Source organism: Mycteria americana, chromosome 2 (genome assembly GCF_035582795.1).
Source record: "Mycteria americana isolate JAX WOST 10 ecotype Jacksonville Zoo and Gardens chromosome 2, USCA_MyAme_1.0, whole genome shotgun sequence".
Lineage (NCBI taxonomy): Eukaryota > Metazoa > Chordata > Aves > Ciconiiformes > Ciconiidae > Mycteria > Mycteria americana.
This window is the reverse complement of record NC_134366.1, coordinates 50,830,666-50,850,445: the sequence shown is the minus strand read 5'-3', so window position 1 is coordinate 50,850,445 and position 19,780 is coordinate 50,830,666. Positions and strand designations below refer to the sequence as shown.

The 19,780-nt window shown below is 44.4% G+C and overlaps 1 protein-coding gene across 9 annotated transcripts in view; it reads left to right on the top strand.

Moving 5' to 3' along the window:
* The first annotated feature begins 8,226 nt into the window (after positions 1-8,226).
* Positions 8,227-19,780, top strand: part of ULK4 (unc-51 like kinase 4) — a 262,151-nt gene continuing 250,597 nt past the window's right edge. For 3 of the 9 annotated variants that reach the window (XM_075493362.1, XM_075493366.1, XM_075493359.1), the window contains exons 1-4: positions 8,439-8,625; positions 15,795-15,871; positions 17,039-17,187; positions 18,392-18,491. In XM_075493362.1, the coding sequence (XP_075349477.1) occupies positions 17,050-17,187; positions 18,392-18,491 (238 nt within the window). In that variant the 5' untranslated portion in view covers positions 8,439-8,625; positions 15,795-15,871; positions 17,039-17,049. Of the gene's footprint in view, positions 8,330-8,434; positions 8,626-8,801; positions 9,000-15,794; positions 15,872-17,038; positions 17,188-18,391; positions 18,492-19,780 lie in introns of those variants that run through there. The other 6 variants (XM_075493365.1, XM_075493364.1, XM_075493361.1 and 3 more) reach the window with 5 other exon arrangements.

Genomic DNA, 19,780 nt, shown 5'->3' with positions numbered 1-19,780 from the left:
CCCGCCCCGGGCCACGGCGGCTCCCCCCTCGCGGGGAGGGCTGGCGCGGCGCAGAGCCGCTCAGCTGCCCGCCGTGTGCCAGCCGAGGGGGCTGTGTTTTTGCCAAGTGTTCGTATTTCTTAGGGCCACCTTGGCCGTCTCGCTTTCAAATGACCTGGGCTGGTACAGCCGGCTGACTGCCGCGGCGACCTGTTCCTGGATTTGTCACGGTTCATGCGAGAGCGTGCCCTGAGCTGGGCAAAAAGGCTTGAGTAAAACCCCGGCCAAGCACCCAGCCAGGCTGCAGGGACGCTGGTGGACAGAACAACCAACATGGGAATAGGAGAGAGGGTCGCGGTGAAAGTTAGACATTCAAAATATGTGTTTCTTCAAGTTTGGTAGAGGAAGGAAGGAGAGGAATCTTGTCCGTGCCCTCCTGGAGAGGCAAGTTGCAGTACGAGTGCAAGATGTATTAGACGCCAGAAAATCCCCAAAGGAAAAGACTTGTTATTAATGTCCCACTTGACAGAGAAAAGCTTCAGTCCGGGTTCTCAATAAATCTAATTTAAAAAAAAAGAAAAAAATAAACTCAGAGGAAAACACGACTTCTTATTTCTGCCACTCACAGAACTATTTGTTGCAGGAGCGTTTGATTGTTTTGGTTTACCAGCAAGGGAAGAACAGAATTGTGTCCAAGGTTACAGCTGGTAAGACAAAAAAGTTGCAGTCGTGCTGGTGACAGGATTCCGGAAGCGTGGGATGTGTGTTAACCTCAAGCGAGTGTAAATGGATTCAGGGTTTGACCCTGAATAACCCATAAGAAGAAATGATCCAGCCCTTCACAGATGCAAACAAAGAGAATCCCAGATGGGGATGTGCTTGAGTGACAGAAAAGAGAGGAGAAATGTTACAAGGACAACAGAGGATTCACAGGCACCTGACGAACAGGCGTGTCTTTAGAGCAGATCCCCTGGAAGTGACTAAGGGTGCAGTTAGATGTGGTATGTGAGTCAACCTAAAAGCTCCCTGCTCCCCAAAGGAGCAGGCTGCTCTCCCCACTTCTGTGGAGGAGCCAGCCACTCTTGGGTTTTCCAGGGGCTGGCTCTGATGCTAGGATTCCTCAGTGAGTGACTCAGTTTACTAACCTAACAGAGAACTACTTATATTTTTTTCCTTCTCAGTTTTCTGCCAGATTAGTGAACTGAATAGATTCACCCTAAGGTCATAAAAGTATCAGGAGTGAGCACAAAGGAAGAGTAGAAACATTCATCTGGGTCCTGGAACAGGACCATCCATTTGGTGACACTGTACTCTTAAATCATCTTGGTAATCTCATCTAACTCCTCCCTAAAATAGAAACTTCATGTTACTGGTAGGAAGTCTAACACCTAGGTATCATTAAAAAGGTTGGTGCCTTCCACTTCTTGCCCTCAGCTGAGTCCTCCCATTGCTTCCTTTGTGCCCAGTCTTGTATAGGTGTGACCCTGGAGTTAGCCAGCGAGCAAGCTAAATCAGGAGGCTTTAGAAAAGGATAGTTTTCTGATTAATTCCTGAAACAGCTAACAATGCAGTCAGATGAGTGACAGAGGTTGCACAAGAGAAGGAACAAGACTGTGCAGTTGCAAACAAGGGATCAAGCCTTTCAGCAGCAGCTGGGCACTTGTTATAATGTGTAACATGAGCCCAAGACAGCAGTGAGGAGGAAGCGGCTGCACAGTGAAGGAGAAGTACTTTTGAGGAACAGGGTTTGCTCTGTGCTTTACAGAATGTCAATGAGAAGGAAAAAAAAAAAAAAAAAAAAAGCAACGATAGGGTGGTAAGGGATTAAAACAAAACAAAACAAAAAAGCTCTCAGTTCCACAGAAACGGAGGAAGACACACAACAGAGGCATCCTGGAATCAGAGCCCAGGAAGAAAATCCAATGTTGAAAAAAACAGGAGACAGAAATGATCTGCAGGCAGAAGGAAAACCAAGAAGCAGAAAAGTGAAGATTCACACCAACAACAGAGAGAAACAAGTCTGCGTGACTGGAGACTTCTTGTTGAGAAGAACCAATTGACCTGTCATATCTGTAAGGAGCAAGGATCTGAGATGGACTGCTGAGACTGAAAAGAGGCTTGTTAGAGTCAGCAGAAGTCCTTCACAGTGGGACAAATGGCAATGGTATGCACTATTTATACACAAACACAGTGTGTGGGAGTACCTCAGGGGAGAGAATTTGGGACTATGGGATTGCCAGCCCCTCGCATGTAAGGTGAGTGTCTGTACGCTGGTCATGGGATAGAGTAGCAGTTGTTTGGTGGTTGCTGCACCAAATCCTCCTTAGGATTTTTTGTTGCATGGTGCTATAGTGCACATAAGCATACTCTGTTGCATTCTTCCCGCCATCTCAATTCATCCACCTAGCAATTTCGAAGCTGGAAATTGACACAGTAACCAGATACTTTAAAAAAGTTTCCTAGATTGCTCTTTTTCTGTTTTCATTATCCTCTCCATTTCCTCTCTCGATTATCACATGATATTTATCACATTCATTCTCAATTTTGCTTCCTTGATTACATCTCTGTAAGAAACTTTTTATTTCTGCCCTGCTAAAATAGAAGACGTCTCAAATATACTTTTCAGTGAGCATGCTGTTGGTTTTCTTGCATGCTCCTCACTTGCTCTCTCTAGTCCCTGTAAAACAATCAAAGAATACAATATTGCTTTAAAAGCATTTGAAAATTCAGTTTCAGAAATCTCTGGTTAGTTTGCCAGCTGAAGATCCCAATTGCAGCTATGATTGTAGAGCAGATGATTTTAATCTCAGAGAACAAGCTAATTCCAACGGGCATGAACGAATGATCTGAGAAAAGAAAAAAATCACTAAAACATATCCCACAAATGTGTTCCTGGTGTGGATTTAAGAAGAAAGGAGTCGTGGTGCTTCCTCTTTTTGTTCATCCTGCTGATACCTGGTGTTACTGGCCCCATTTTTCACACTTTTATATCAGCATGGACTAAGAAAAGCTGTAAGTCCTTTAAAAAGATCTATGAAGTGTCTGCATAATGCTGCCTGTACAACATCTTTTCTGGTTTAAATGGTGTTTTCTGTAAAGCTATCGTTGCTTTTACTTGAATATCAAAACACACAGATTCTTGCAAGTTGTCTGACTGAGCATGTGAAAATTAAAAATGTGAGTAGTTTTGATGGATTTTTCTGGTTGTTTTTTGTTTGGTTGGTTGGTTTGGTTTTGTTTTGCAACAAGATATGCAATGTTGCCTTTGCTGGAAGAATCAAATCAGCAGAAAAGCTTTTCTTGTTCAGAGCACTATGCTTCCTTCAGGTAGCATCAGCCAGCACCAATGCTTTCTCCTTCTTCAACTGCTTCTTTACTGGAAATTACTTTCCTGTAAAGGGGCTGCATCTTTCAGGAGTAATACCATCTTATAGCATTGGTCTGAAGTCCTACTGCAACTGTCACCTCAGCTGAGCAGACACATATCATTTGAAAAAGAACACAAGGAAAATGAGAGGCTAAATGAAAAAAGTGAAAGTTTATGCACAAGCTAAAGCATAAACACAAGCAGAGGAGACAAATAAAATGAAGATAAAAGCTCTTAAGGAGAAAACTCATTAAAAACGTGCTGCATAGAGGATCATATATAATAATTATGGCAAAATAAAGCATTATTCCAGAGCTTACAGTCTGAAAAAAACATGAAGAAAGCAAACAGTGACTCAGAGGATGGGGTTTTGCACATCTTTGACATTAATGAAATGCAAGTTGGAATAAATAGTATGTAAAGCTCAGATTAGCATTAGAAGTGAAGACAATTACACAAACAAAGAGGAAATTAAATGCAAGATAGTGGGATAATGATAAATGTGCCAGGCATGCATTTTGCAAGAAAAGGAAAAAAAAAAAGCGTAATCAAGCAAAGCCAAATGAAAATTACACTGTGGAATGATGATAACACCTTCAAGACATTGTGAATTCTAATCAGGATGCAAAGGATATCCTGAGTATATGGCCTGAATCTTCAGAATATACAACATAAAAGCCACTGCTTTCTGCTGAAACAGTGAATTTGTATACTCAATAACAAAGCATTTGACTCTCACATGAGTTCAAACTGCTGAATGTATTGGAAGAAAATGGGATGTCCTCCCAACATGCTATACCTAGAACAGATGAAAGTAATTCAACCGGTACAGCATCTGCTTTACACACTACCTATTGCATTAGAATAAGGAATAATATGAACACTGAAATACACAGAAAAAGAAAGCATCACTAATAATTTTACATAATCTCAAAATTACATAAGCAGCATGATAGTCACTGAAAAAGCAAGATTTTGACAAGCCTTCCTCCATAAGCAAGGCGGTCATCTTGTCATATTTTGGAAGCCAGCAGGTAGGCTTAGGTGTTGAGAATGCTGTTAGTAGTGAACCTTGCAGCAGAAGAGTGTCAGCTCTGCCAGCCAGCCTCACAAATCAGCATCAGAGCTGATGATACTCAGGAATGTGATATGAGGAATGCCTGGCAGAGACTGTGGTAGTCCATAACAATGAACCCCATCTCATTAGCAGATAAAACTCAATACACATACACACAAAAAAGAGGAAGTTGGTTTTGACTTCAGTATCACATACAGAGCAGTTGCTGACTTCCCAAGGAAACCCAATTATTTTGGGAAGGTAAAAGTAGCTTGTAATATGCCAACCGTTAAAGGTATTAACTCAGAGCGTATTAAAATTTGCAGAGTATCTTACCACACCTCTTTCAAATCTCAGACATATGCAAAGCATTGAGACCATAATGGAGGAAGAGGCAACACAAGCATGCTATACATGCAGTATTGGTGACCTTACAAGTTGATCCAGTGAGGCAAGATTTGGAGCCCTGTTCTTATAAAAGAAACCAACTAGTAGATTTTGCCTCGCTGGTGAAACAAACACATCGGCAAGGACTGTTTTGCAATAATGTTTCCGCAGTGAAAAGGTCAACTCTATGATTGAGAAAACAAATTTCCAAACAGAAAAATCCCAGAAGCTACCAAAAGAATTTGAAAAATCATTGCTACTCCCAAATGTCAGCAGCATATAATACTGAAACTGTAACATTAGAATTTATTTAATGACTTTGAGAAGGACCAGTGAATACAGCAGCCTTGTACCGGAAAAACAAGGTGACTAAATCATAATATGAGAACCTTAATGTTAACACAGAAATGCAGAATTAAAGAAAAACAAAGTTTCACTCAAACAATGAATGTATGTGCTAGTTTCAAGAGGAAGTTGGAAAAGAATCTGAGAATAAAAAACACAAAATAAAGATGTGTTTATGTTCATGTCCATCATTCTGCTAAAATGGTCAAAGACCAGAAAAGTGGCCCCGTGTACCTCCCAGGAATGACAGAACTGTCAAGGCAAATGGAACATAAAAATATTATATATGAGCAACTGAATCATCATACCCAGGACACTGAGAATAGAAACTCTCTTGAGAATAGGGTCAGTCTGGAATAGAAAGGAACGCCATGTACTAGCAAGATGGGGTAGAACATGAGTAATCATGATAGCTGGGAGAAAACCTAGTACCTGTGGCAAAATAAAACAGAAGTGTATAGCATCTTCAACAAGCACTAGAGCAAACTAAAGAACAGATCTTCTTACCAAAGGAAAACAAACTGTGGAAACGTACCTTAGAGTTTCTAGTTAGGCTACTAATCAGACTTTTGGGAACCAGGCAAAATGTCAGAGGCTTCTGTAGTACCCATTGAGGGTAGAGCAGCGAAGTGTTTAAGCATTCCTGAACTATGTGGTTTCAATAACAAGATCTCAGTTTACCTTAAATTAGATCATATATTTATTTGAGAACAAGAATTTGATTACATCTGACTGTCCCATATAATAGCCAGGCAAATAGCAAGGCTGAGTTTGCTGTACAGATTGCTAAGAGTATTGAAATGGTGCAAACAGCAGAGAGAATATTTTGCATTCTGTTCTTGAACGCTGAAAATATTCCCACAGAAAAGTTTACTGCAGTTGAGCACAATGCTTGAAGTCATGTTCAGTAACAGACTAAAACAGTAAGAAAAAGGCCAAAGAGAAGAGTCTAATTACAGCCCTGATTTGTATTTAGATTATTTCTTCAAGATAACTCTTGTACTGGAAGCAAGTGACATGTTTGAAGAGAGAATTCCCGATTCTTATACCAAATCAAAGGGAAAATTCCCCATCTGGAGTACGTTGAAATTGTGTATCCAGATGGTGAGAAAGATACAGACGTGTAATAAAGTGTGTATCAATAACCAAAAAGTGCCATAGTTCCTAACTAAGAGGTACTGGAAAAAAAGAGGGCTATGGGTCAATGTGTCCCCCTGTGTCTGCTATTAATTACACTGTAAATTCTTCATCATGAAGACATTTAATTTGAAAAGCTATGAATCTCTGACTTATTTGTTATAAAAGCATTTTTTTGTGTTTCTTTCTGTACTTTGTAATGCTATTGCCACTATTATATGAAGATCTCAAAAGACTTTGTTAATGTTAAAGTTCATACCATCTCATTCCCCCAAAATGGGATATTTACCCCCTTTGCATAAAATCAGTCCCTAATCTGGAGTAATTTAACAGAAAGCTGTACATAGGACAAAACACTAGAAATTTGGAAGCAAAGGCAGTAACTGGATAGTTATTGTGGCTTAGTTTTGTCCTCTTGGACAGGGACAACAAAATTAAGTGACTTTTCTAAGATCTGCCATCGAATTGCTGTCAGGACCGGTTCTGCAATTGAGCTAATGTTCTATTTCTTCTTCTTTATATTGGTCACTCTCATCAGAGCCAAAGATAAAATACACAGTTTTCTAAAATCTAAATAAATCCCTCTTCAAAGCATACTTTTCTTGTGCTTACTAAAAGAAACTAGGTGACGTCTACTTATGCACTCAATTTATTTATATCTAGTCAACTACTAATTTACATTAAAAAAGGAATGGAAAATTTATTTTGCTTGTGCAGTTTCAAAGCTGTAGCTTCATTGGTAATTACAGATCAGCTCTGTAATCGCTAAAAATGTGTGCTGCAAAATGGGACAGGATCTGAAATTGTTAATAAGTGAGCAATTTTGCCATGCATATGCACATGATATTTTTCAATGCTTATGTATCCAGTCAATTCTATGTGGATATCCAATAAAACAGCAAAGATTATACCTGTGTGCAGCACTGATCTCTTACCAGTTCTGTAAACTCTCTACCAAGCCCCTCAACAGCTGAACTGTGACAGAATGTTTGGCAAGCTGTGTAACTAATGAAGCTTGATTTCCTCCAGATCTGTGCTTTGTGTCTACAGCCTCTGCTGTCTAAGAAGGTATGAAACAAAACTGAAGCGCTTCTGGCAGCTGACACCTTTCTAACATCCCTCTCCCAAAGAGAGTGGTTTGGGGTTTTTTTCCCTTTTTTTCAGTATTAGCAGGGTTGAAATTCATACTGAAATGTTTCCTACACTGGGGGTAAAAAACAAACCTGACCATCTGTTTTCATGCAGCCTAAAGAAACATTGAATCCTTCCTCTTAAGTATACTGTTTCTTTTATCAAATCTGGTTGACTCTGGGTTCAAAACTGTTAGGAGGTCAAGGTGGGACAACAGACAAAACATAATTCCTTACAACTCACCTTAGGAAGACATACCAAATGCTGTTAAATGTTTTGTCACACAAAAGGATACTTATTTGTCTTGTTCAGGGGCCTTAAAACCACCCAATACGAGACCACCCTAGGATGAAATATAATGCGAAAGCTCCGCTTTACTGCTAAAAATGGAAAACACTTGTTTCAAGGGCTAAATTTTATCGTAACAACGTGCTCCCCAATGAAGAGTTCACAGATGGCCATAACAGGACTGACGACGCTACGTGTTGCTAGACCTGTGCAGGTTTAATAAAAAAGCCCCAACCGCCCAGACCCAAAGCGGGGGGGCGCTGCCGGAGCCCCCTCTCAGCACGCCGGCCTGCCTCAGGGACGTCCCAGCACCGCGGGTTCGTTGTGTCCGTCCCGCCGCCGTGCCTCGCCCTCCACGACCGTTAGCCCGGCACTGGCGGTTGCCCGGCAACCGGGCGGCTGCGCCCCTGACGCCCCGCCCTCTCAGGCACGTGCTGTCCCCCCTCACCCCCACCCCAGCGAGGCACCGCCCCCTCTCGCCGCGACCGCGCCCCGCAACATCCGGGAACTCCCCTCCGGCCAGGCCCAGTGGACCCGCTCTGACGTAGCCTCCTCCTGGCCCAATGGCGGCTCCGCTCTGTTTCCGGCGTCTGGCCCCGTCTCCTGGATACGGGCGCGGGGTGGCGACCATCCGAGCGGTGCGCGGGGGGGAGAGAGGACAGGCCCGCCTGAGACTGGGCGGTGTGTTCTTGCTAGAGTAAGGCGGAAAAAACAGTTCCCGGAGTCACTCTGCCTGTTGTGCCGATGCCCCTCCCGCTGGCTGTATTTTGTGGCGTGCAGGGATGAGTTTCCCGTGGGGACACTTCCAAATCCCTCCTCCCTCCCATTGGGGCATGGGAAACTCCGGCCCGGGGGCGGGGCTCCGGCGATTTCGGTTGATGGCGGCGGCGCGGCGATAGTAACGCTGCCTCCTTGCCCACCCTCCGCCTCACAGGTATGGCTGTCGCTTCCCATCCGCACCCCCCTTCCCGCGGGTGGCTGACGGCCGTTAGCTGGCGGGGCGTGCACGTGCCTAACGGTCCGCGGGCGCCCGGCGGCGCGTGAGGCGGGGCCCTCCGCCCCCCCTGTGGGGGGCGCGCGCAGGCGCAGGCAGTCGCCTACCCCCGCCGCCTCAGCGCCCTCCCGCTCCCGCTCTGGTCACGTACCCGCGGCCGTAGTAGTCCTTAGGTCTGAGTGCAGGCTCAGACCTGGCGGGGCTGGTGTGAGGTATCCCCCAACTTCCTGTGGTACCCCAACTGAAGGCCTCCTGAGGGGCAGGAGACCCGCCGGGGGATGGCCTGCCTTATGGCACCCTCACCTCTGCTGCAGGTGGGCCAGGGGGCTGCTGTGTCCCAGGGGTTGCAGGGCAGTGCCTCAGGCCTGCCGAGCTGGTCACTCTTAACAGAGCTTTGACTGCAGGAGATCTCAGGTCCTGCACGTGCTGCTGTGTTCAGAGTGTAATGGCCATTCTGTCACCAAGAGAAGGAAGAAATGCTTCTGGAGCCTTGGTGGTGTCCCGCATCCTGCCCAGAGTAAATGCAGTTCCCTTGACAACTGGAGCCTGCTGCTTTGGGTGCTTCTGTGGAGTTTCAGGCCTGTTTCATTACAGGTGGTGGTGTGGCAGGCTTCCACAGCAACCATCTCATCTTGAGATACTTCTTTTCACCTTTTGTGTCACTTTACTGGATCTCTTTGCACTTTATTTCAAAACCAATGAATGTACTCCAGCTGTTGAAAGTCTGTCTCATGGGTCATGCTCCATTGGCTTGTGTACTGAAATGATGGTGTAGCCATTACTGTTCAGATTCACGGGTGCAAGACTAGATGCTTCTCTTTTCCCTGTAGCCTCTTGCAGGGCAGTTTATTTACAAGTACTGCCAGTCATGAGGTAGCAATGAAGGCTTCCCTGTCCCATTACCGTGACTACTCTGTCCCAATGTGCATTTGCATGGCATTGGTCTTGCTCTTGTCAGATAACCAGATATTTCTGTACTTGTCATTGAGCCTGGCATACATTTGTATGGTTTACTGCATGAGTGGATGCTAATGGCTTTCATATGACCAATATGAAGATATCTTCCATCTGTCTAACGAGTATATGCTTCAATCTTGTGATGAGGTGCACATGTCATATTTGAAGTATTCTTGGGAAAGAAGAAGGCAGGGAAGGGGCTGTGGTCATGTAAATTTTGGGGATGGGCTGTGGGTTGGCAATCTCTTTTGCTGGATACATTTCTATGGTATTGCTATTCTGGAATATTTGTGTACTAGGGAATGACATTATGGGTTTTTTGGTCTATTTTTAAGCTGCCCAGAAAAAAACCATAAAGAATGGTTGTAATGATCTACATGAATCATGTAATGATCTACATGATGTAATGATCTACATGAATCAACCACTCTGACTCAGCGTGGGCGGGGACGAGAGTGACGGCGGAAATCCCCTTCCCGTACAAGAGCATCTCCCAGGGAGCGCGAGCGACCAGGAGCGCGGCGAACAGGACGGGCAAACAGGGCGTGGCGCGTCAGAAGGGCGTGGCACGTCAGTTTGCGCGGCAGTTTGTGCAGGCAGGGCGTGTAGGGAAGGCGAAGGCACCCTACTAGCTCAAGAGGATCTGTGAGAAGTGAGTTCATTCGGTAGTCCCCATCCTTCCAGAAGGAACTCAACTATGGTATTCACTCGTCAGAAAGTGATGCCCTCTGTGCTCGCCAGAGTGGATGCGGCTACCCAGACGGAGCTGCCGGGAAAACATGCGGCTACCCAGGTCTCGGGCTGCAGGGAGTGCCTGGGCATCTCGCTGTTCACGCGTGGCAGCCATGCGGACAGCTGCGTGAGGTGCAACCAGGTGGATGACTTGCTCTGCATGGTGGCAGAGCTACGGGGGGAAGTGGAAAGGTTAAGGAGCATCAGGGAGGTTGAAAAAGAGATCGACTGGTGGTGCCAGGCTCTGCCCCCCCTGAGACGGGAACAAGAGCAGCAGCAGCCGCCAGTAAGAACCCATGATCAAGGGGATCCTCTGTCCCCCCCCCGCCGGGCTGAAGGCAGCAGCTCAGAGGAGGAGAGTGAATGGAGGCGAGTCTGCGCTTGTGGCGGCAGGCGAAGGCCCTCCCTGCCCACCTCGCCCCCCCAGGTGCCTCTACACAACAGGTATGAGGCCCTGGAGGTGGAAGGCCAGTCAGTGGAGGATGGGGACGACAGTCTATCTACACCAGAGGTGTCACCCAGGTCAGAAGAACGTACCTTTCGTCTTACCACCACTTCCACGAGGAAGAAAAGAAGGGTTATAGTTGTGGGTGACTCCTTTCTGAAGGGAACCGAGGGTCCGATATGCCGGACGGACCCTCCTCTTAGGGAAGTCTGTTGCCTCCCTGGGGCGTGAAGGATGTCACGAGGGTACTCCCTAGCCTGGTACGGCCCTCGGACTATTACCCCCTACTGCTCTTCCATGTGGGGGGCGATGAGGCTGCAACACAAAGTCCTAGAGCAATCAAAAGAGACTTGAGGGCCTTGGGATGGCTAGTAAGGAACTCAGGAGCACACGTTATTTTCTCCTCTCTCCTTCCAGTGGTGGGCAGTGACACAAGAAGGAACAGAGACGCCCAATCTATTAATGCATGGCTCCGTGGCTGGTGTCATCGCCACGGATTTGGTTTTTTTGACAACGGGATGGCCTACGCAGCACCGGGTTTGCTGGTGTCTGATGGGATTCATCTTTCTCAAAGGGGAAAGAGAATCTTTGCTCAGGAACTTGCAGGGCTCATTGACAGAGCTTTAAACTAGACTCGAAGGGGGAGGGGGATAATATCAGGCTTGCCCGAGAGAAGCTGAGGGGCGACGTGCCATGGTTAGAGGGAGCGGCTGCCAGCGAGGACACTCGGCCTGTGTCTCCGAGATGCGCGGGGTACGCTTGGGCACAGCCGAAGTCGAGCGGAGTTGAGCCAGGGGATACTGAGGCAACGGGAGCCAAGAGGGACGAAGCACGCAAGGGGTGTTCTTCTATGAAGGAGGCACGGACGACAGCCCAGCTGAAGTGCCTCTACACCAATGCATGCAGCATGGGTAACAAGCAGGAGGAGTTGGAAGCCATTGTACATCAGGAAAACTATGATATGGTGGCCATCACGGAAACGTGGTGGGGTGACTCGCACAACTGGAGTGCGGCGATGGATGGCTATAAACTCTTCAGGAGGGATAGGCGAGGCAGGAGAGGTGGTGGGGTAGCCCTATATGTCAGGGAGTGTCTGGATAGTTTAGAGCTCGATGATGGTGATGATAGGGTGGAGTGTTTACGGGTAAGAATCAGGAGGAAGGCCAACAAGGCAGATATTGTGGTGGGAGTCTGTTACAGACCCCCCCAACCAGGATGAGGAGACAGATGAACTATTCTATAAGCAGCTGGGTGAAGCCTCACGATCACTAGCCCTTGTTCTTGTGGGGGACTTCAACCTGCCGGATGTCTGCTGGAAATACAATACAGCAGAGAGGAAACAGTCCAGGAGGTTCCTGGAGCGTGTGGCAGATAACTTCCTGACGCAGCTGGTGAGCGAGCCAACGAGGGAAGGTGCCCCGCTGGACCTCTTGTTCACGAACAGAGAAGGACTTGTGAGCCATGTGATGGTTGGAGGCTGTCTTGGGCAGAGCGATCATGAAATGATAGAGTTTTTGATATGTGGAGAAGCGGCGAGGGGGGTCGGCAAAACTGCCACCTTAGACTTCTGGAGGGCGGACTTTGGCCTGTTTAGGAGACTGGTCGAGAGAGTCCCCTGGGAGGCAGCCCTAATGGGCAAAGGGGTCCAGGAAGGCTGGACATTCTTTAAGGAGGAAGGCCTAAAGGCACAAGAGCGGGCTGTCCCCAGGTGCCGAAAGACGAGCCGGCGGGGAAGAAGACCGGCCTGGCTGACTAGAGAGCTCTGGCTTGAACTCAGGAGAAAGAGGAGAGTCTATGACCTCTGGAAGAAGGGGTGGGCAACTCAGGAGGACTACAAAGGTGTAGCGAGGTTGTGCAGGGAGAAAACTAGAAGGGCCAAAGCTGAGCTAGAGCTCAGTCTGGCTTCTGCTATAAAAGACAACAAAAACCACTTCTTCAAATACATTAGCAGCAAAAGGAGAGGTAAGGAGAATCTCCAGCCCCTAGTAGATGGGGGAGGGAACACAGTGACCAAGGATGAGGAAAAGGCTGAGGTACTTAATGCCTTCTTTGCCTCAGTCTTTAATAGCAGGGCCGACTGTTCTATGGGTACCCAGCCCCTGGAGTTGGAAGATAGGGATGGGGACCAGACTGGAGCCCCCATAATCCAGGGGGAAATGGTGAGTGACCTGCTGCACCACTTAGACACTCACAAGTCTATGGGGCCTGATGAGATCCACCCGAGAGTGTTGAAGGAGCTGGCAGAAGAGCTCACCAAGCCCCTTTCCATCATTTACCAGCAGTCCTGGCTAACTGGGGAAGTCCCTGCTGACTGGAGATTAGCGAATGTGACGCCCATCTTCAAGAAGGGCCGGAAGGAGGACCCGGGGAACTACAGGCCTGTCAGCCTGACCTCGGTGCCGGGGAAGCTGATGGAGCAGATCATCCTGAGTGCTATAACACGGCATGGTTATTCTCTACAAGGGATCAAGCCCAGCCAGCATGGGTTCAGGAAAGGCAGGTCCTGCTTGACCAACCTGATCTCCTTCTATGACAAGGTGACCCGCCTAGTGGATGAGGGAAAGGCTGTGGATGTTGTCTATCTAGACTTCAGTAAAGCCTTTGACACGGTCTCCCACAGGATTCTCCTGGAGAAACTGGCTGCTCATGACTTGGACGGGTGTACTCTTCGCTGGGTAAAGAACTGACTGGATGGCCGGGCCCAAAGAGTGGTGGTGAAGGGAGTTTACTCCGGTTGGCGGCCGGTCACAAGCGGTGTTCCCCAGGGCTCGGTGTTGGGGCCAGTTCTGTTTAACATCTTTATCAATGATCTGGATGAAGGGATCGAGTGTACTCTCAGTAAGTTTGCAGATGACACCAAGTTGTGTGGGAGTGTTGATCTGCTGGAGGGTAGGCAGGCTCTGCAGAGGGACCTGGACAGGCTGGATGGATGGGCCGAGGTCAATTGTATGAGGTTTAACAAGGCCAAGTGCAAGGTCCTGCACTTGGGCCACAGCAACCCCATGCAACGCTACAGGCTTGGGGAAGAGTGGCTGGAAAGCTGCCTGGCAGAGAAGGACCTGGGGGTGTTGGTTGACAGCCGCCTGAATATGAGCCAGCAGTGTGCCCAGGCGGCCAAGAAAGCCAATGGCATCCTGGCTTGTATCAAAAATAGCGTGGCCAGCAGGACTAGGGAAGTGATCGTGCCCCTGTACTCGGCACTGGTGAGGCCGCACCTCGAATACTGTGTTCAGTTTTGGGCCCCCCACTACAAGAGGGACATTGAGGTGCTGGAGCGTGTCCAGAGAAGGGCAACGAAGCTGGTGAAGGGTCTGGAGCAGAAGTCTTATGAGGAGCGGCTGAGGGAGCTGGGACTGTTTAGCCTGGAGAAAAGGAGGCTGAGGGGAGACCTTATCGCTCTCTACAACTCCCTGAAAGGAGGTTGTAGAGAGGTGGGGGTCGGTCTCTTCTCCCAGGTAACAAGTGATAGGACAAGAGGAAATGGCCTCAAGTTGCGCCAGGGGAGGTTTAGACTGGATATTAGGAAATTTTTCTTCACCGAGAGGGTTATCAAGCATTGGAACAGGCTGCCCAGGGAAGTGGTTGAGTCGCCATCCCTGGAGGTATTTAAAGGACGTTTGGATGAGGTGCTTAGAGACATGGTGTAGTGGTGGTCTTGGCAGTGTTAGGTTTATGGTTGGACTCGATGATCTTAAAGGTCTTTTCCAACCTATATGATTCTGTGATTCTGTGAATCGGAAAAGAGAGGTAGGGAAATGGAGACCCCCATCTGTTCTGATGCTATATATTTGTGCCTTATTTTGGGATGTTTGGCAAACTGATCGTTGTATAATTACCTTGTTCTCATAGATAACTGTAGAAAAAAAGGTCTTCCTTTCTATGTTATACTGGCTGTACCTAGCTGTTTGCTTAGTGCTCGGTAAAATCAAACTAATTTACAGTATGTTGCGGTTTAGCCCCAGCCAGCAACTGAGCACCACACAGCTGCTCGCTCAGCCTCCCCCCTAGTGGGATGAGGGAGAGAATCAGAAGAGCAAAAGTAAGAAAACTCATGGGTTGAGAAAAGAACAGTTTAATAATTGAGGGGAAAAAAAAATTGTAATGAAAAGGAAAACAACAAGAGAGCGAGAGAGGAACAAAACCCAGGAAAAACCAAGTGATACAAGCACTCACCACCCGCTGACTGATGCCCAGCCAGTCCCTGAGCACTGATCGCTACCCCCTAGCCAGCACCCCCAGTTTATATACTGAGCATGACATCATATCGTATGGAATAGCCCTCTGGCCAGTTTGGGTCAGCTGTCCTGGCTGTGCCCCTTCCCAGCTTCTTGTGCACCTGGCAGAGCATGGGAAGTTGAAAAGTCCTTGATTAGTGTAAGCCCTACTTAGCAACAACTAAAAAACATCAGTGTGTTATCAACATTATTCTCATACTAAATCCAACACGCCGCACTATACCCGCTACTAGGAAGAAAATTAACTCTATCCCAGCTGAAACCAGGACAAGTATTAATCTCAAGGCTTTTGAATTGTAAAGATGAGATTCTTTCTTTCTTTTGGGGAGAAAACTTCTGTCTTGGATCTTTGTTAAAGGAAATCTTGGAATCATGAGCTTCCTATGTATGTTGTAAATTCTGGATCATCAGAGTTGTACTGTGGCACCTGGCTGATGTTCTGGCAAGAACCAGTATTTTAGTGACAGACACTTTGTTGTCTGGTGCTGCCCAATGTTTTGTTGTATTTTCACTTAAGTCCTCTCTGAAAACTTGGGAATTCTTTGGTCTTCATTTTGGTCTTTGATTTGTCACTCTGGGAGTTTTGTGTCTCATGAAAGAGTTAAAACGAAATTGAGTTCGTGGTTTGTGATGAGACGTTTGGCAGCTGTACTACTTAAGCAGCCCTTCCTCTCCATACTTGCTGATCATTCCTGTTGCTGCCTTACCCTCTCCAATATGCTGCTTTTCTGTGGTTTTAGGATAACTACATTGAGAACTGGTCTTGTTGAAGAAAAAACAACAGTTTTTTAAACAAAATGGAAGAAGTCATATAGAGGTGAGAGAGAGTGACTCCAAATGGCTTGGAAGTAATTAAATCGGTAGTTGGAAGAACTGGGCATTGAATGTGAAGCTGTCCTGGAGCTGGAAGAACTTACTCCAAGGTGGTCACTGAGGACTAGTTAGCAATATATCCTGTTTCTGGAATATGCCGATACTGGGATTCTGCGTCTCTCTGCTCTTAACCCAGTGGAACAGCCGAGGACTAGGATGGAAAGCTGATGCAGAACTCTTACTTCATGTATTATAGTTGCTTCAATATTTTGCTGTCAGTTCTCCCATTGCTCCAAGATTCTTGGAGAAAATAATTACGGAACAAAAGAATTAACTAGACTTCTTTGAAAAGCATCTAACACTTTAAGTATACAAACGCTACTTGCTGGGTTTGCAACAAATGACAAATATTTCATTTGTTTCAGTATGTAAATTAAAGCATATAAAATTCTCAAGACAAAAATGATAGTTACAAATATAAATTAAATTCCTGTGGAACTGCCTGATTCCCACAATGCAACATTTGCCAACAAATTTACACAGCTTTTATCTGCAAGGAATTGTTTCTATCCGTGAAAAATTGTTAACACTGAGTCCTATAGCTGGTAAAGCTACATTCGGCTTTAACATTGGTAGGAACACTAATTCACAAAGTCCTGTGTTTTTTCAGTTATGCTGATTAGATCAGTTATTTGGCAGGTTTAAATTACATTGTGAAAAGTTGCAGAGCCATGGCCTGAAGTGCCCTTGGGCAGAAATATCACTCTTATTTGGCAAGGCTTTCAGTATAGAATATTTTCATTTGGACAGCAGTTTTATGTAGAACATGCAATTTTAAGTTTGGTAATATGATTTTCATTTACAGATAAAATATTTAGAATTTGTAGCTACTGGCCCATCTGTAACTTTTTGAATGTGTTAAGAGCTTTGGAAGTGGAAAATTCTATCATCTCTTCAAATCTTGGTCACGTTTCCTGAGAGGAGGCCTTCTGTAAAGTAATTATGTTTGGTCTTGCTGGAAGTATATAATCTTTGTTTTTAAGAATTGGGAGGGTAAATACTATACATCAATGACTGTTAAATTTGAATTCTCCTCCCTGCTGCACCCCTTCTTTAAAGGTTTATTTGTTTATGAGACTAATACCATGTTTCTGATCCATTGCCTGTAAAGCATCCTTAAGTATGGAGAACTTCATTCTGTATGAAGAGATTGGAAGAGGAAATAAGACAGTTGTTTATAAAGGAAGAAGAAAGGGGACAATTAATTTTGTTGCCATTCTTTGCACTGATAAATGCAAAAGAGCTGAAATAACAAACTGGGTAAGTAATTTTTCTCCTGCTAAATCTGGGAAAAGATATGGTTTACAAAATCCTTGTAGCACAGGTAATATGAAAGAAAAATACCATGTGCTTCTTTACATGGAGTTTGTCACAATTTAGATCAGCTTCTTAAGATTTTAAAATCTTATACTTTAAAAAGAGTCTTATTTTAATGTATTTATTTCTTAATCTGATTTTATTGTTGTTTAAATCACATGCTTAAACCCACGTTTACAGGCTTACTGTTTCTGTGATATGTCAGAGAACTTTTAAAAACAGTTACTTGCATGTAGCAGTTTGCTTTATTTTGTTATCAGTTGTGCAAACTCAGTGCTAGTAATACCTTCCAGTAAATAATCAATTTCTTAGTTAGCAAGAAGAAATTATTTTTGATAAAGGAATAGTATTTAAGGTAAATCAATTCTGGTTTGTAAAAGCTTGGCAAAGTTTTAAACATATAATGCTTTCTGGAAAAGAAACTGTAACTGATACAGTTAGACATTTCAAATATTTTATTTTTCTAGTAGATAAATTACGTTTCATGTTCCCTCTTATTTTTTTCAGTGATCATTTATTAGGCTATTAATATATCTGCTCAATTTAAACATGTTTCTCTTAGAAGCGTATTTCTTCTAGAAAGCCCTCAGGAGTACCTTACATACAACTCGGACAAGATACAGAGGCTTCTGTAGAGATTAGGCCATGTAGGTGTGATAGAAATAGAGATTTCCAGGGACCCTTGAATGATTGCTCTTGCCTGATAAGATTAAGAATGATGGAAACATTTCTTTTTATTTCCTCTTACTGTATTCACCCTATTGTCTCACACTTGTTTTCTCATTGAAAATAAAGTAGGAATGCAAGTTTGACCCCAAATTCTAATTTATGGTTTGTTGTAGTTTGTGATGCAGGAAGGTTAAATAGTGCTTATAATTTTGGGTTGGGGAACTTCCTATATTTGTTTTTCTTCTATATTTTTAAAAACAGGTGAGTTGGGCAAGGTCTGTGAGGAAAGTTATCTTTCCTCAACATACATGTAAAACTAAAATATTTGAATTGGAGAATAGTTTTAGTGCACTGGAAAAGGTAACAGAACAAGTAGTTGATCTAGAGTAAAGTTGTAGTCTTCCTCCCCTTTAAGTCCATATATATTGCTTTTTTGCCTTTTTTCCCCCAGTTAAGTATGTTAAAAACTTTGTTCTAGGTTCGTCTGACTCATGAAATCAGACACAAGAATATAGTGACATTTCATGAATGGTATGAAACAAGCAACCATCTCTGGCTGGTAGTGGAATTATGCACAGGTAAGATAAACTCAAAAGGTAAACATTTATGGAGTGAGTATTTGTAAGGGATTTCTTATAACAGTTTCTCCACAACAAATACTTAGATCTTTGAAAAAGCTTAATAATTATCTGTTTATTAACTTGAGGATCATATTTATATATAAAAATGGTTTTGCTTTTGGAAACATTTTTATAAATCATTTGAAGTAATATTTCTCCTCTGCTTTACCATATATGTATGTTAAATGTTAAGTGATGTGACATAATGTTGGTTTTTAATAGCTGAAGAGGTGGGGCTAATCAGGGGAACGTAAAAACAAATCGTGAATAGTTGGAGGGTAGCTAAGTAAAAGTTGAGAAGTTTTCTAAGGACTGGCAGCTTTGGCGTTCTCTTTTCATTTTATAGCACGCAACAATAAAGAGAGCAAGTAGCAAATCAAGTTATAATGTACAAATGACTTAATATTGCTCAAATTTTTAAAGCAAAGGGTGATTCTGGAGCTAATAGTAAATTATGTAAGTTTTCTTCCTGTTCAGTGGACGTATTTTGACTTTTATGTTAAGATGTTAATTTTGGAGCTCTGAGAACCGAAAACGGCATGAAGGGATTTACTGAATTTTGATAGGTTTTTATCCATCTATTAAAGAAATCTTTCAAAGCTTTCTCTAATTATGAGGACTGCATGTTTTAAACTCCAGATAGCATGCTTTACTCCACATGGAGAGAAAAGAAGGCCAATTGTGCAAGTGATGCGTGTTAAGATGTTGGCATCTGGAGTTTGTTTCATAGTAAAAGTCCATATTACGCACAGCCTTTTTTTCTATCCAGAATTCTGTTTCAAAAGTTACTGAAGAAGAGAAGCTACAAGTTCTGGAAAAAAACCCAGGTCATTCTTTCAATGATTAAAAGTGAAGTTAGTGGCTTACATGGAGGCTTTGGTCTATTTGCTTAGTCTAATTTATGGGCGCATGTGTAAGTCATTGGACAGGTAGCCTTTTGTTAAGTACTCTTTGAACAATTATCCTGTATTTTTACCTTGCAGTATTGCAGTTTGCTGCAAGGAGAGCGTCTTGAAGCTAACTTAATTATAAATAGAATAAGACATGGATTCCTTATTGATTTTGTAGAGCCTTGGAAATGGCTTTTGAAATATGGAAGATCTCTCTCACTTGTCTCAAGGTGACAAAGTGAGTTTCTGTTATCAGATGCAGCATACTTCTGTGTTGCTGGTTTTGCTATTTTATTTCCTTTGTGTATTTGGTCGTATTAGGGAATTATTCTATATGTAGTCCTCTAAATTACATTA